Below are 16470 nucleotides of genomic sequence, written 5' to 3'. Positions count from 1 at the left end.
ATCGATATTATATTAATTTATTGTTAATTTAACTATTAAACGATATGTAAAATTTCATGTGACATGTAAAATGTTGTTGTATAAGTTTTAAAATTAAAATTGAAAATAAAGTTAAAAAAGAGAGTAAATGATATTTTTTAAAAACTTGAAAAATATTTTTTTAAAATTTTATTTTAAATTATATTAAATATAATTTAACGTCTCATTTAATAGTTAAATTAACGATTTAATCACAAAAGATATTATTGATTTAACTTTGATAATTTAAAAATATAATTAGAATTGAAATTATAAATTGAGGACGTTTGGTGGAATTAAATCTTTTTATAATTATCAATTATATATATAATTAACCCACCAATGGACAAAATGTTGTGTATCTCCCCAAGGAATAAATATATACCCTTTCTTTTCTTGTGAACCTCCATAAATACTCATATCACTATCTCTCTCTCTTCTCTGAACTCCACTGTCTTGAAAAGTACTGCTCAAGGAGAGGCCTGCTTTAAAGTGTTTATGGTGATTATGGTTTGTCTTCTTTTTTTCCTTTTTCTCTTTCTCTCAATCAAAATTCTTGTCTGGTTTTAGGGTTTATAGAATTTCATGCTTAATTGGGTATTGGTTTTTTATTTTATTTTATTTGTGGTGGTGCTTAGGGAATTCAAAAGCCTGCATGGTTAGAAGCTCTCTACACCCAGAAATTCTTTGTTGGGTGTTGTTACCATGAAACTGCAAAGAAGAACGAAAAGAACGTGTATTGTTTGGATTGTTGCGTCAGTATTTGCCCTCACTGCATACCCTCACATCGTTTCCACAGGCTTCTTCAGGTTCGTCGCTACGTATATCATGATGTTGTCAGATTGGAAGATCTTCAGAAGCTTATAGATTGCTCTAATGTCCAGGTTTGTCATTTATTTCACACAAGAACTAAATGAAGTTCAAATTTTGCTTCTTCTTCTTTTTTTCCACAGTATCTTTTAATTTCTTGAAAATTCAGTTCATATGAGTTGCTCATTCATAATGATGACCTTAATTGGATTAGGCCTATACTATAAACAGTGCTAAGGTGGTATTTATCAAAAAGAGACCTCAAAACAGGCAATTCAAAGGAGCTGTAAACTATTGTACTTCTTGTGATAGAAGTCTCCAACAACCATTTATCCATTGCTCCCTGGGGTGCAAGGTATATAGGACTCACTTGAATTAGCTTAAATCATTTAAATTATGTGTTTGAAAATGATGGAGTTCTTATGTTATAATCAGGTGGATTTTTTGCTGAAACACTACAAAGATTTGTCGCCATTCTTAAGGAAATGTAAAACTTTAACACTGAGCCCAGATTTCCTAATTCCCCAAGAGACTGGGGAGGAAGAAATGGCAAACGAGACAGCACAGTCAACAATAGTGGACAGTGATGAGCCAATGAGCTGGTCGTCGTCAGGGTCGGAGAGCATGAGCATGAGCATGAGCATGGCATACAGTTCTGATCAGATTGTTAGGAAGAAAAGAAGTGGGCTATATTTGTGGAGATCATCAGCTAATAGGGTTTCAGATGAGGATATTGCTTCAAGCATGAGTAGAAGGAAAGGCATTCCTCATAGATCTCCTCTATGTTAGAATAAATATTAAAATAGAATAAAAATTAAAATCAAATAGTTTAGTTTTGATATTTTTGACTGAAGCTGAACCATTATTAATTTCAAAATGCTTTAAGCTCTCTCTGTCTCTCTCTTTCTATATATGTTTTTAAATTAATTTAGTCACTTGGTCGGAGGGTTTTGTCTTAATGGCATCACGTGATTCCAAATTCCAAGTTAAGTGTTTGTACAATATTTTTACCCTTTTTTTTTATTTCATTTCTCATTTCGATATATATGATTAGTTTTTGTTTAATTGGATAAATGGGACAACTCTCTATTCTTCTGCTAGTAAGCCTCTCTCACGTATATATTGCACATTTTTCATGCTTCAACTATTACCTAGTCATACGAATGTGAAGGGCTAGATTCATAAATATTCCAAGATATCGTAACAAAAGGGAATTATAATCCCCTAACCAAAGGAAATTATAATATTTTGATCAAATTTTGTTATTAGTCTTTATGTTACGTGTAAGTTGTGGATTTAGTTTAAGTACTTTAATTTGATTAACTCTACTCATTCTACTCTATAAATAGATTAATTTTAATTTTTATACTTTTTAAAATTTGAAATTTTAATCTTTAACTCAATTGGTATCAATTAAATTCATTAAGTGAAATTATGTTAATTGACAAATTAGCTTTCAGAATAATTAATTAATTAGATATATGGAATGATAAATATGATAGTTACATATTTTTATTTTTGTATATAGGCAAAATTGTTTTCAAAGCTAAAATAAAATTTTAAAGAAAAATATTGAACATAATGAAGGGAAAATGTACTTGTTATTATGAATATGCTAATATTTTAAAATTAATTATTATATAACAACTATAAAATTATTGTCAATGCAAATTTATCTAAATATGGAATTTTATATATGAATAGAATGGTCATTCATATAATTAATGCATTGGAATCAACAATATAATTAATTTTAAAATAAAATTGTTGCATATGAAACTCTAGAATGATTATTTTAAATTTTAAAAAATACTATTAGGTCAAAAAATATCATTGTTATATTGTTATTTTTATTGCATTATGGGAACAAATAAAAATAAATATTATAGTGATAACAAGGTGATAATTCAATTGGATAATATGGAGGTTATTAAAATTATATATGGAAGTGCTTCGAAGACTTCAAATTCTGCTTTGATTAGAAGAATACATCCAATACTGTCTCAAGAAAAATAATGGATACTACGCTACATTCTTATAGAACATAATCAAAGCGCGAATCATTTAGCCAAACTAGCCTTTGCAAAAAAGGAGGATCTATAATTGGTTGATACCTCTCCAATCAGGGGAGAATCTAGAGGGCTAACAGGGCCCTTGGAATTTTCTATTTTGTGCCTTTAAAAATTTTAAAATTTTAAATTTAGTAAAGGTAAAATTATATTTTGTTCCCCATAAAAATGATAAAATTTTGATTTATTCATTTAAAAAATTACATTTTTACTATAGTAAAAGTTACAATTTAATTTCACCTCTCTAAAAAAATTTTCTGACTTCACCCTGCCTCCAAAAGAAATACTAGAGTTTTTTGAAGCATATAAGGAAAGGAGTATTCATATTCCTTAGTCTTTTTATGTAATTTAACTTAGTTGTGTTTTTAAATTCACCTAAAAAATATAATATTCGAGTATTATGTGTTTCATTTTCAGATGAGGAGTCATTATGCAAATAGTTGTTTAATTGAATCAGTTATACAAAATATAAGTTATACAAAATAATTATAGAATTAAAATTACTTACATCCGTGAGGCCTTACTCAAAAAGTAATCCACTATAAATTATTTATATAAAACATGATTTAAGTTTAAATCATTACAAAGTTGTAACCTCACTACGAGATATTAGTTAAATAAAATTTTACCTATAAAACCTAATTATTGATTGAATAATAAGAATAATTTATTTACAACAATTTATACTAAAATAAGTCTCTTACACGAAAAAGATAAGCTCTCGCAATCTAATCTTTGTCTCCTTGGATGCAGCTCAAAAAAGGGTTCAATATGGAAGAAAATTAGTAGAGATATTATTGATGTAATCCTTTTTTGAAAAACAAATATCTTCAATTAAAGAAATTCGATAACATTTAAGGTCTTTAAAATATACTGCCTTGACTTGATTTTCTCTATGTTTTGACTTTAATAAAGTGCTACTAAAAATTCTCAAAGATTTGTTTAAAGAGTCCAAGTTTTTCAATCAAAGGATGTAAGTTAAGTTGTAATTGAAGTTGTATTCAGACAATATAACTAGTATTAAGAGATTTGAATAACAAATTCCGATATTTTTAAATCTTTTATTAAAAAAAATACAATCTTAGATAATAAATATAAAAAGATTAATATCCGTATTTACTCGATCTAGAAAATATATTATCCAACATCATCATCACAGTGATTAACGTTAATTTCAAAAATTTTCTATGGAAAAGGGGTTATGGATATACAATAAATTCTACAAAATATCCCAAGGTAATCACAGCTCCCATGAAAATTGTGTGTGTGTGGGGAAAGGAAGCACATGAAGTTTTTATTGTTAATTACATCTCAAGTTGATGATAAATATTAAAATCATTGTCTGAAATGTGAATAGGATGGATGGAATGGGAGAGCGAGGGCTTTCATTTCTCTACTATTTCTCGAAGAGATAGAGAAACAGTGGGTTTAATTTAATGTTTAGAGTTTTAAAATTAAACTTTTGACTGGTCAAACCCTACCACACTAATCAAGCTTTAAAATTTGTTAGGGTATAAAATATCAATTACTTGTACTAGTACTTGAGAAAAACAAACTTAGATTATTAGTAGGGAGCAGTGCAATCCTTTTTTAACTGAATCAACATGGTTAACTCATAATCAAAATAGATTAATTGATTGGAGTGGAATAATATAGGTTAATATATAATACATGCAAGAAATGATATCAAATGTTTATCATAGTATAATAGTATGTTTGAAACGGAATTTTGGAAGCCAATTTTCATTTTTCTTCAGTCTTTTCATCTTTCATTCATTGTTCAAATACTACTTAGGATTGTAAGTTAGGACAACACTTCAGACAGTGAGTTTGTTGGTTTTTTTTTTTTTTACTTGGTTAGTTTTCTATTAACAAATGATTCTCGAATCGAAGCTGCAATTAATATTCTCTTTGGTGGATTGAATTTTAAATGGAAGAAGAGAGAAGAAGGGTTGATTGGATGTAAACCTTATCCTTATCCATTAAGGCTTAAATCGTTTTATTTTCCTTAAAGATAAGGCTGATCATATTTGCATAGAGAGGAAGCATTTTCGAAAATTAAAAGAGAATATTTTGTGGATATTTATCTCAGATTAATATGTTGAATTATCTCGTCAAAATAACTTGGAGAAGCTATTAATTTTTAGCTTGCAAAAAGGCTGCATTGCCGCACATTTGTGTGTGAATCTTGAGTGCTTTTGTCGAGTGTTTTTTTATTGATATTTTTGCTTTGTATTTTTGCACTCTTGTGTTAGGTATTTACTGGAGAATAAACCTTGTAGTAAGAAAGGTTGTTTGGGGTGAGTGATTGTAACAATTGAGTTCATTGTTGGGGCTGCAATTACCATTGTTGTAAGGGTAAATTGGGCTTTAGCAAATATGTAATTCAGATGATTATTGAATAAAAGCATTCACTGAGTGATTTACCAACTAAATGATTCATTGAGGGAAGAAGTTATTGTAACACCCCAAACCCAGCCCAGACGTTACAACCGAATCCGGCGTGTCACATTGAAGTGTTTTTCGAAAACCATGTTTTCATTGAAAACCCTTCTTGATGTTTAGAAACTTTTACCGTTTAAACTTGAATAAAACCTTAGCCTTATTTTTTTCCAAAACATGATTCATTGTAATAATCAAAGCATTGTTAACAACCTTGTAAAATCTTATGGGAAACTTTGAAAACTTGTAAACCTTTGTAGTTAAGTATCAAACATTCTTTGTCATGGCTTAAAGTGAATGGATACTACGCACCAGGTAGGATTCAAGAAAAGAGGAGGTGAGTCAATTAGACTGCTTAAGTACCTAGCTCTTCCATGATCCAATCCTAGACATGCACACATCCATTGCCACACCTTAAGCCTATTACTTGTCCACGAACAACAAATTAAGTTTAAGTCTATTTAAAATATTTATTTCCTTTGAAAATATTTACGTTGCGGAAACTTTGCTCGATTATCGTGATATTTTAAAAATAAGTAACTTTTATAAAACGCGCCCTAGAGCTAACCAATTTAATAACCCAAAATATTAAAAATAATAAAAAGAGCGGCCTTATTACAACTTTAACCAGAATAAAAATAATCAAAATAATAAATGCGAAACTTATTTTAAAGAAAACAAAACTTAATCTTCGTGGCCACTCTGAATCCCACCCAGCTCCAAGTCCATCGATCTAAGGCTCACCTACAAAGATAGGAAAAAGGGGGGGTGAGTTTGGAAAACTCAGTGTGTAAAGTATCCCAACCAGAGCCCAAAATCAGTTCAAGCTTTCTCGGGCCTAAGCCCTATTCGTAATCGATGTTAATCGGGCCTTAGCCCATATCAAGATTAATCGGGCCATAGCCCTATTACAATATCGAGCATACTGGGCCTAGCCCATATCAGTATCAGTCTGGGCCGTAGCCCTATTACAAGTCGAGATATATTGGGTCTTGCCCATATTAATACAGTTAGGCCCATTTTAATACAGCTGGCCCATAATAAAACAGTCTCATATGATTAATGCATGATAACCCCATCCAACCCTGCACTTGCCTCCGTCCATCCCTACACTTCCGTGGGAATAAATCACCCACGCCATCCCTACACTTACAGTGTTAGCACCGGTTGCGGCACTAACTATAATCCGCAGCAAAGCTGCTTATATCAGAATATGTGGCACAGCCATCAGAACGGGTTCTTCCTCCATAACAAAATCCAACCCCATGCAACAGATATACATGTCATGGCATATAACAACAAAATCAGAATATCATCCATTTCAGTCAAAATTAACCCTAGGGGTATAACAGTCATTTTGCATCTAGGGGTAAAATGGTAATTTTCATACTTAGGGTATTTCAGTAAAATTTACTATTCTAGATTTTACATACATATTATAACCATTAACACATTAACAGAAGCACTTACCGAGTGTTTTTATCGAATTGGGCCCGTTGGCCCGCTAACTCGTTTTCGGCCCATTAAGCCCAAATAAACCGAAGTGCACGAAATTGCACACTCTACAATCATACTGCTTGCGATTACCAATATTAACAACCAAACCACCTCGCAAGCGCTCGCACGCTTGCAAGTTCACAAATGCCAGCTTTTCGGCTTTTCGGCTTTTCGGCTTTTGCTGATCTAGTCTATGAGTGGGTGTCGTTTACACACCTGTTTTATGACGATTCGTTGACGAGATCAACGCACGAACTGCCTACAATTATATTACTACCACGTTAACCTAACTATCGAAATGAGCTACATATTAATCCCTTACCTTATTCGGCCAATAACACCTTAGGCACTAGCAATCTTACCTTTGCCGAAGTTAGCGACTAGATTTAGATCCACTTGTTCCACTTGTTCCACTTGCCCAAGCCCTTGATCAATAGCCTCTAGATCACACTATTATCAAAATAAAGTAATTATCACAACCCTTAGGGCTATAAACCCAAATCGATAGCGTCCCTAACCTTTAGGGGTTTCGATTTTTTCTAAAATGCGAAATAAAGACTAGGTTGGAAGGACTTACCACCGATTCCTTCAATCAACGATTCCCCTTAATTCCTACTCGATTTTGATGCAGTTCTAAGCCCTCAAATGATAACAAAAGTTGAGCCTTTAGTGATCTTAAAATTTGGCTATGTCCCTATGGCTATGCGTTTTCGGCTTTTTGTAACAGTGAAGAAAAGATGAGGATTTTGTAATGGCTTTGTCGACAGAAACTTGGGGTTTAGAGGACTAGAGAATCGGTCAAGAATGATGAAGAGAAGTAAAAAGATTTGGCTAGGAAAAATCGGCACAGAAGAAAATATATGCTTTCGGGATTTCGACTTTTTATGGCAAATGGTTATGAAGGTTTAGAAACGACTGATAAAAGATAGAGATGTACAAGATGATAAGAAGATTCGGCTATAGAGGAAAAAAGAAAAAGAAGAGGAGAAAGTAGATGGAGAGAAAAATAAAAGAAAAGAAGAAGGAAAGGGAATGGAAGAAGAGAAAATATCAAAACCCAAAGGAAATTTTCTAAAATACCCCAAATATATACTGAAGAAAAAAAAACAATCAAAGGGAACAAAAATCAACAATGGCTAATTTACGCGTAAGGTAGCTCGAACACAGGACCTCCGAGCTCCCACGCATGCTGCCATCCACTGGGACGCGACCTTGTTCTAAATATAATAGCGTCGCATTAATTATTAAACCTTACCTGCTGTAGCTTCGTCCATTTTAAAAATAAAACAAAATTCGCTCGCGTACGGAATCAAACCTGCGCCCTCTCCATATGTCCAGCACGCTACTGCCACTGCACCACAGGCCCTCTTTGTGTTAAATTATACCCGCAACTCCTCTTAACCCTTATTCTAGCCGCGATCTGCATATTAAAAAAACCCAAATTGCGCACGCCGCGCCTTGAACCCAGGCTCCTCCTCCGCCCTCCTAGCATACTTAGCCACTAGGCCAGATGCTTGCTTCTGACATGAATTAGCCTGAACATTTAATAAGGCCTACCTGCGACAGCCCTTGGTTTTTCTAAAATAAAAACCCACATTTGCGCACGCAGGGAATCAAACCCCTGCTCCCTTCCTACTGCTTAACACGCCTAACCACTAGGCCAGACTCCTCCTTATGTCTAATTTTTGCCCAACTTATTAATAAACCTTAATACCCAGATCCTTAAAGGAGCAAAAATAATAATTTTTGCTAGAGTCTTGGTCCGAATTTTTCCCACACTTTAAATCCATTGTAATTTATTTAAAAACTAAAATAATAATAATAACCATAATAATGAAAATTTCAAATACGATAATATATATATATATTTTTCCTAATAATAATAATTATAATTTCCATAAATCAATAAAAATAGATACAGTAAAATTTTCTAATAATATGTTAATTTAAACACTAAATTAACAACAATAATTTTATAAATATATTTGTATCTAATAATTATAATGATAATAATTTTCATAAAATTAAAATATTAGTAATAACATAAATATTTTATCAATATATATATATATTTAAACACTAGTAATATTCAAAACTTCTCAATATTTAGGTTTTCTTTTATCCGAATCCCAGACTCAAAGTCCAACTCTTCTAGGCCTAATTTTTGGGGCGTTACAGTTATCATTCTCAAAGGAGAAAGGAAAAGACTCGAAACCATGGTTCAAGAAAAAGATGATGCTTTAAAAACTATCAAGAACGAGTTAGCTTATTCGAATACAGTTTTGAAGAAATTTCGAGGCCAAAATGAGAAATTTGATGAAATTTTGGCTTCAAGGAGATTGGAACTAGACACAGAGGACTTGGTTACATCAATAAGGGTAAATTTAACACCCTTTACCCGGTTCGGTCGCCGGACCGGAGCTACGAAATGCTACAGTCATTATCAATGTAAATACGAACAATTATCATTCAAATTAAACATAAACCATACAATCATACTAAATTCAATTCATAATCACCCAATACAACCTTTCTTGAGCCTTATATGAGCCTACGTATGCTCTAGAATCAATCCCGAATTGGACAATGACTAATTTGTAACATTTTCAAAATTACAGATCAATTATATCATAAATAAATCCCTCAAATAATCAATCATGTCATAAACACTCAAATATTATGATATACAATTAAATTCGAGTCTTAACTGAGCTTACGAAAGCTCTTTTGTTAACCTGAACATGAAATAGGACTAAATTGTAAAGTTTTAAAAATATAGGGCTAACGTTGTAACACCACTTACCCGTCTTCGTCATTGGATTTAGGTTACAGGAAGTTACAATCATTAATAGAAAAAACATATATAATTTCAATTAAAAAATTTCCTTTTAAATCAACCATTAATAAAATCATTCAATCAACATGTCATTCAAAATAAAACAGAACTTAAATCGAACCTACACAGCATTAAAAGTGATTTAGAAACAACAAATGATCAAATTGATTTGAAGTATGAAAATGGGGTAAAAATTGAAAATAGGGGTCACACGGCCGTGTAGCCAAGCCATATGACAAGGCTCAGCCCGTGTGGAACAAAGACATGATCGTGTGGCCAAATTGTGTAATAACCTATGCTCGTGTAACTCAAGGTCACATGGCTGTGTTACTACGCAATGTAACTCTCTAAACCCTTCCCACCATATCATTCATAGTCCATTTCCAATTATTTAATAATATTTCAGCATTTTTTTTCATGTCATTGACACATAATTTTGGTAATTTTTTTACCTAGAACCTTAATCCTCGAACTTTGAACCTCAAACCATAGATCAAAAATCCTAAATCTTAAATCCCAAACCTAACCTCGAACCTCAAATCCTAAACTTGAACCTTGAATCTTCAACTTGGGGTTGGGGATTTGAGGTTTGGGGTTCAGGGTAAAAAAATTACCAAAATTATGTGTCAATGACATGGAAAAAATTGTTGAAATGTCATTAAATAATTGAAAAGGGATCATGGATGATGTGGTAGGAAGGGACCATAAAATAATTTATCGACTCTCATTAGACTTATTGACTATTGTAATTCTATTAAGGCTTAATTATGACAACGTCCTTGGTGAAATCTCACCACAAGCCCCCTTTAATTCATAAATGATTAATTCCTTTCTCACATGTAGCTTGTCACTTTGCTCTCTTTTACAATTTAGCTCAAAGTTCATTTAACTATTCATATTTCAAGTCAATATCCATGATGTTCCGGTGTCGCATTTAATTAATATATACAATTAACTTGGTGCTCAATCTCGGGAATTTAATTAAATTAATCCATGATCCTGTACATTTTAAAATTTAAAATTTTAGTCATAATCAAACCATAATTGTTAAATTTATTAAGTTCTATTATTTTCAAAATTTGATGCGCCAACCATATCATCATATATGTAATTTCATGTTATGTTAACTTGTTATTTTCACATATTACTCACAAAAAATCTAATTAATGGATTAATGATTTTCATTTGCATCAAGATTAAAATTTCAAAATTCAAAAAGTAAAAGAAGTAAGAATGATTTGATTGGAGAATATGGATGAAATCTACAATTGTATGCATAGTCCAAGACTAGTAATTGAATTAAACCAAAAGGATTTAACTGTTATTATTTGGGTTAGGACTAAAATTGACCAATTTGGAAAGTATAAGGATTAAAATTGATCAAATTAAAGAACAGAGACTAAGTCCATAATTTTAAAAAACTAAATGGACTGATAGCAGAATTCAACTTTTTTCCCTTATCCCTAAACGGCTTTAGTAACCAGCAGGAACTAAAATGATTTTGTTTAGGCCCAAACAAGATTGAAAAAGTGAACTCAAGATTTTGGGCTAGGATAAAAAATTTGTCGGCTTGCCCATCAACAAATTAAAGCCTAAGAGTTGTCCAGCAAGGAGTTTCTTGAATGTTTGAATTATTTTATGTAAAATATTTTCTATTATTTAATTTTTTAAAAAATTATTTTTAGTGAAACAGATAAAGCATTAATTATATTGTTATGAAATATTGTGAAAGTATTACCATTTGACAACAGAATTTTATTTTATAATAATTATATTATTTTATATAGACTTAATAAAACTAATGACAAATTAAAATATAAAATTGAAGTTATGGATTAAAGTGGATATGACACGTTAGAATATACGTGTTCAAGGGTCGATAATTTATCCAAGTTCAATGGCCTATTCAAAATTTGAGAGGTTTTGGATAAAAATATTAGACTTGAAAAATGAGCTTGAGTAAAAAATTAGACACGTTAAAAATATGGGTCAAGTTTAGTTTTAAACATTTAAGGCCCGAGTTTAACTCATTTTCTAAATTAGTTATATATTATATAATTTATAACACACAAAAAATGAAATCTATAGTACCATAAAACAAGATAATATATTTTTGGTACCTATTTTTAACTTCAATGTACATTTTGATACCTATGTTTTTTTTAAGTGATACCTATGTAACTATGTTAGGCTCCTGTGCATAAAATAGTATTTGGGACTAACATTGTTAATTTTTTCTATGTGATCCAATGAACATTTGAAACGTGATGATGATGACATTATCATGAAGTTATCATCTGAAAATTAAAAAAGAAAATTTAAGAATCTAAAAAATATTTAAACTTATAAAATGTTTTTATTTTCAAGAAAATTATTAAAAATTAAAAGAATGTAATTATATGATAAAAAATTTAATATATTTTTCATGATTTTTATTTAATTTTTTAAAAATTTTATAAAATTTGATTTTCTATAAAATAAAATCTAGTTTTATAATTTTTTTATTTTTATGAAAATTATAAAAATTATTGATTTTATATTTTTTAAAAATATTTTAATTTCTTGATTTATATATATTTAATTATTTTTAGACTTTTAATTAATTTTTAGAAGATTATGTCGTTGTGGTGTCATCACTACCATGTGCCCATTGTTGTCTAAGCCACCATTTTTAGAACCAAATCGAACTGGACCGACCAAGATATCAATTCAGAATAAAGGGTTGGACCTATTGGCTTGTGAATCGATTGATTTAATCAATCGAACCAATGGTTGAATAAGTTTCTTCTATTTTTTTAAATAGTTTTTAAATTTTTAATAATTTATTCAACTCAATCGATTAGACCAGTTAAATTGAGAACTAATGGTTTAACCAATTCAACCACTAGTTTGCTTTCAAAAAGTTTGTTCCAAGCAAGTACTTATGTCACGGGCCGTGAATCAAAATCCGTGACAAATGCCCACAAAACATCCCATAGAGGTTAGCTAATTAAATGAGGCTCATTTAACCCATTTGAAATAGCCCGATTGTGGATCACATATAGAAACCCATCTATTTGAAGCCTTGGTGGCCCAATGAAATACTTTAGTAAAATTGAAGTTACCATGGTGAATATTGTAAATCTTAATGGATAAGATTCTATAGAGTTTAAATACTCTAGGACTCTCATATTGTAGATAAGTTTTAATATTGACTACTGATGTAATTTTAAATATACTATTAGATTTAGAAGAGCTCAACTATAAATAGAGACATTTCATCTCATTTATAATTGTCGAAACCATTTTTTTGAAAAACGGTTCGACTTTATATTTTGAAAAGAAAACAGAAATTGGGAGTCGCCACCAATCTTTTTTATTTAGGTGTGATCGGGTCACCAAGAAGTTTGGTCATTTTAATAAAACATTTTAGTTTACTAAAACAACGATTTTGGACTACGAAAGTTGAGAAAATGAGTTCGGGGGTCAGTTACGTGTGAGGAAGGGTTAGCACCCTCGTCACGCCCAAAATTGGTACCTAATCGATTAATTAAAGTCCTAATGTCGAAAGTTGAAAAGATTTTAAAATAAATTTTAAAATACAATCCCTTGTTATGAATGCTTGAAAAACTTGAAGTGGATAATCAGATCCTCTTGTTTCGAAGAAATATAATATCACATCCAACACGTAGGATACGATATTTCAACCTTCGATACCAAAATCGTCTCATAGTTTCCAAAACTTATGCATTGAAAATTTAAAAGGATATTCAGTCGTTTGGTCAAACAATAAATTGAAACCCAACACGTAGGGCACAATTTCTCGAAATTTCCAAACGCCAAATATTGCCTTGTTTAAAAATCTCGAATAAAAATGCAATAGTATGAAACAATTAAGTTTAATCTTGTTTCAAAGAAATAAAATATCACATCCAGCACGTAGGACACGATATTTTAAACCTTCAATACCAAAATCATCTCATGATTCCCAAAACTCATACATTGAAATTTTGAAAAGAATATTCGGTTATTCGGTCAAACGATAAGTCGAAACCCAGCACGTAGGGCACGGTTTCTAGAAATTTCCAAACGCCAAATATTGCCTTATTTAAAAAATTTATTTTGAAATATAGCGAGTATGATATTTAACGATGAGTGTTATTTTGTTTGAACTAAAACGAAACGTTTCATACAAGATATGATTTAAACTAGTTAAAATGAAAGGCAATATAGAGCATGGAATAGTGATACATGAATTAGACGATGTTATTGAAGGTCAATGAAGATACTAACAAATAATTTCTAAGGCATGCAAAGGCGACACACAATGAATATTATTTAGATACCAATATCAACCATTAAAGAAAAATGAAATAGATAATATGAATAATTTAAAATAAATGACAAGACAAATAAAAAAAATTCACCAAATAGTTTAGTAATATACGACATCTTAAGATAATAATCGAAAGATTTACGATAAATAATAAAAGAGTTTAAAATAGTTTACATGTGAAATAATATAACCAAGCAATATATAAAAATTTAAAATGGAAAATATATATAAAAGGATGAAAATAAATAACATAAGAGTATTTAAAACTAAAATGTGTAAACAATTTAAAATAATTAATATAAATTTAAAATAACTAACATGTAAAATAATTTGGATCGCATAATGTATAAACTTGAAATATATAATATGTAAAAGTCCAAAATAATGTAAAAGAGCTTAAAATAAATAATATGTAAAATAATTTAAGGTAATGTATAAAGTAACAAATAAAAAAAAGTCCTTTTAAAAGGACATATATAAGAAGCTTAAAAGTAAAATTTAACATAAATAATATACAAACAATTTCAATGAAAACCTATAAATATAATCCAAAGTAATATATACAATATGTATGCATATATAACTTTAAAGTATATAGATGATTTCAAAGTAAATAAGACATAATAGTTTAAAAAAATAATGTAATTATGTGTGAAAAGGAAAATTAAAGATAAAATGATTTGAGATAAATAATATGGAAACTTGATGAATAAATAATGACGAAAAGAATAAAATAAATAAATAAATCAATTAAACCAAGTAAGGATTCAGTTGAAATAACAATAAAATTCAAGGTATAAATTATAAATAACGGAGAATAGGCTGTCGAGGGTCTAAACGAAATATGCTGAAACAAATGAGGGACCTGGGTTGTAAATAACCCTTTTTAGGGAAACACGCGGATCCCCCCTGGAGCGGGTCAAGTTGCACGCAGATCGCCTAAAACGGCGTCGTTTTGACGCTGATGATCTAGGTGCTAAACGGCACCGTTTCGTGTCTGTATGCAAACCTAAAGATTTCATTTTTTATTTTTGTTTCATTCTTTTTTTAAAAAAAAAATCTGAAAACACCCCCTATTTTCATTTATCCTCTACTAGGGTTTATACCAACCCATCATCGCCGCCGTCGTTGATCCACCGTGGATGGTGGTTGGGGTTGTGCGAAAAGGGGCTTTTTAACCCCGGTTTTGAAGCTCCCGAAGGCCATATTTCCTTAACCTTAGAGCCCGTGATAAGAGACCTCGTTTTCCACTTTAGAGTCGGTTTCAACGACGGAGCAGGAACTTTGACGAAGTAACTTCGGGATCACGGTGAGTCTTCTTTTCTCTTCCCCTTTTTATATATTTAAAAAAAGAATTTGGAAACCGAAAATAAAAATAAGAAAACAAAAAAAAAAATGAGATCCAACCTTTTTGTTGTTGTTTTTTGCTTTCTGATTGCTTAAAAACGTCCCCCTCAATACATTGATCTTTCTAGCTTTTAAAGCCGAATAAAAACTTCATATTCTACTGTTTATTTCACTATTGGTGCTGTTCATGATTTCGTTTATGCTACTATTTCTATTTTTCTTGTTTTTGTCTCTCTTTCCTCTTTTTGCAGGGCTAGCGCTTAGTCAACGGAGGGGAGAAGGGTTTCTTTTTCATTTCGGTGCAAGCTTGCAGACAAGCCTCGGGACGTGGCACCTCAGGACGAGGTGCGGGCGACGTGGCTGAGGAGGGCATAGGTGCGGCGCACATAAAATTAGGGTTTAGGCTTCTGTAAAAAAATGTTTAGGTACATGGGCTTGTTATTTTTGGGCTAAGTTTTTTAGTTTTGGGTCTGCAAAAATTTGGACTTGTGTTTTGGACTCTGGACTGGTAATTTTGTATTTGGGCTTTTGTTTTTATGTTTTTTTGTTTGGGCCGGTTAATAGTTTTGGGCTCGGGTAAATTTGGGTTCTTACAATAATCATGTCATTCATAGTTATTGAATACATTTTAGAGCATTTACTCAAAACACATTGTGTGCATTGCTTGTAGGGTTTTTGTTCGATTTGAGTGTCTTTGTCTTTTGTATTTGCTTTCACTTTACTTCGGTGTCTTAGAGAACTTCCTTCGTGAATTCTTACTTTTAGGAATTAGATTGACTTAGGCGGATTTGAAGTAAAGAAATCATCTAAGGATGCGCAGTTTGTGATACTTAAGTTCTAGCCCCATGACACTTATATATACGCTAGATTTTGTCACACTCAAGATATGAGTGAAAAATGTAAGTAAAATTTTTTAAAGAATGATATAATAACAAAAAAATAGCTTTGGTTGAAATGATTAAGTTAAAAGTTAAATATCACAAGGGTTTTAGTTCATACCCAATTCTGTATAAGTATTTTTCTAAAATTTATATGGAAAAACAAAACTACCATCAAAATAACATTTATTATTTATTAAAAGTAAGGGAGTTTTAATAAATTTGATACTAAGTTAATTACCTGGTTGAGAGTGAATG

The 16470-nt window shown here is 30.9% G+C and overlaps 1 protein-coding gene across 2 annotated transcripts; it reads left to right on the top strand.

Moving 5' to 3' along the window:
- Positions 1–395: 395 nt before the first annotated feature.
- Positions 396–1873, top strand: LOC108475680 (protein RGF1 INDUCIBLE TRANSCRIPTION FACTOR 1-like). Of its 2 annotated transcripts, none has more exons than XM_017777667.2 (4): positions 396–519; positions 657–902; positions 1043–1183; positions 1264–1873. In XM_017777667.2, the coding sequence occupies exons 1-4, from the start codon at positions 517–519 to the stop codon at positions 1615–1617; spliced, it is 744 nt and encodes a 247-aa protein (XP_017633156.1). In that variant the 5' UTR covers positions 396–516; the 3' UTR covers positions 1618–1873. The 2 variants fall into 2 exon arrangements, with proteins under 2 accessions (XP_017633156.1, XP_017633155.1); XM_017777666.2 differs by having other exon boundaries at positions 404–528.
- Positions 1874–16470: the final 14597 nt, after the last annotated feature.

This window comes from Gossypium arboreum, chromosome 6, assembly GCF_025698485.1.
Source record: "Gossypium arboreum isolate Shixiya-1 chromosome 6, ASM2569848v2, whole genome shotgun sequence".
Taxonomy (NCBI): Eukaryota; Viridiplantae; Streptophyta; class Magnoliopsida; order Malvales; family Malvaceae; genus Gossypium; species Gossypium arboreum.
Note: the sequence above shows the minus strand (reverse complement) of the source record. Positions and strands in the feature narration are given on the sequence as shown.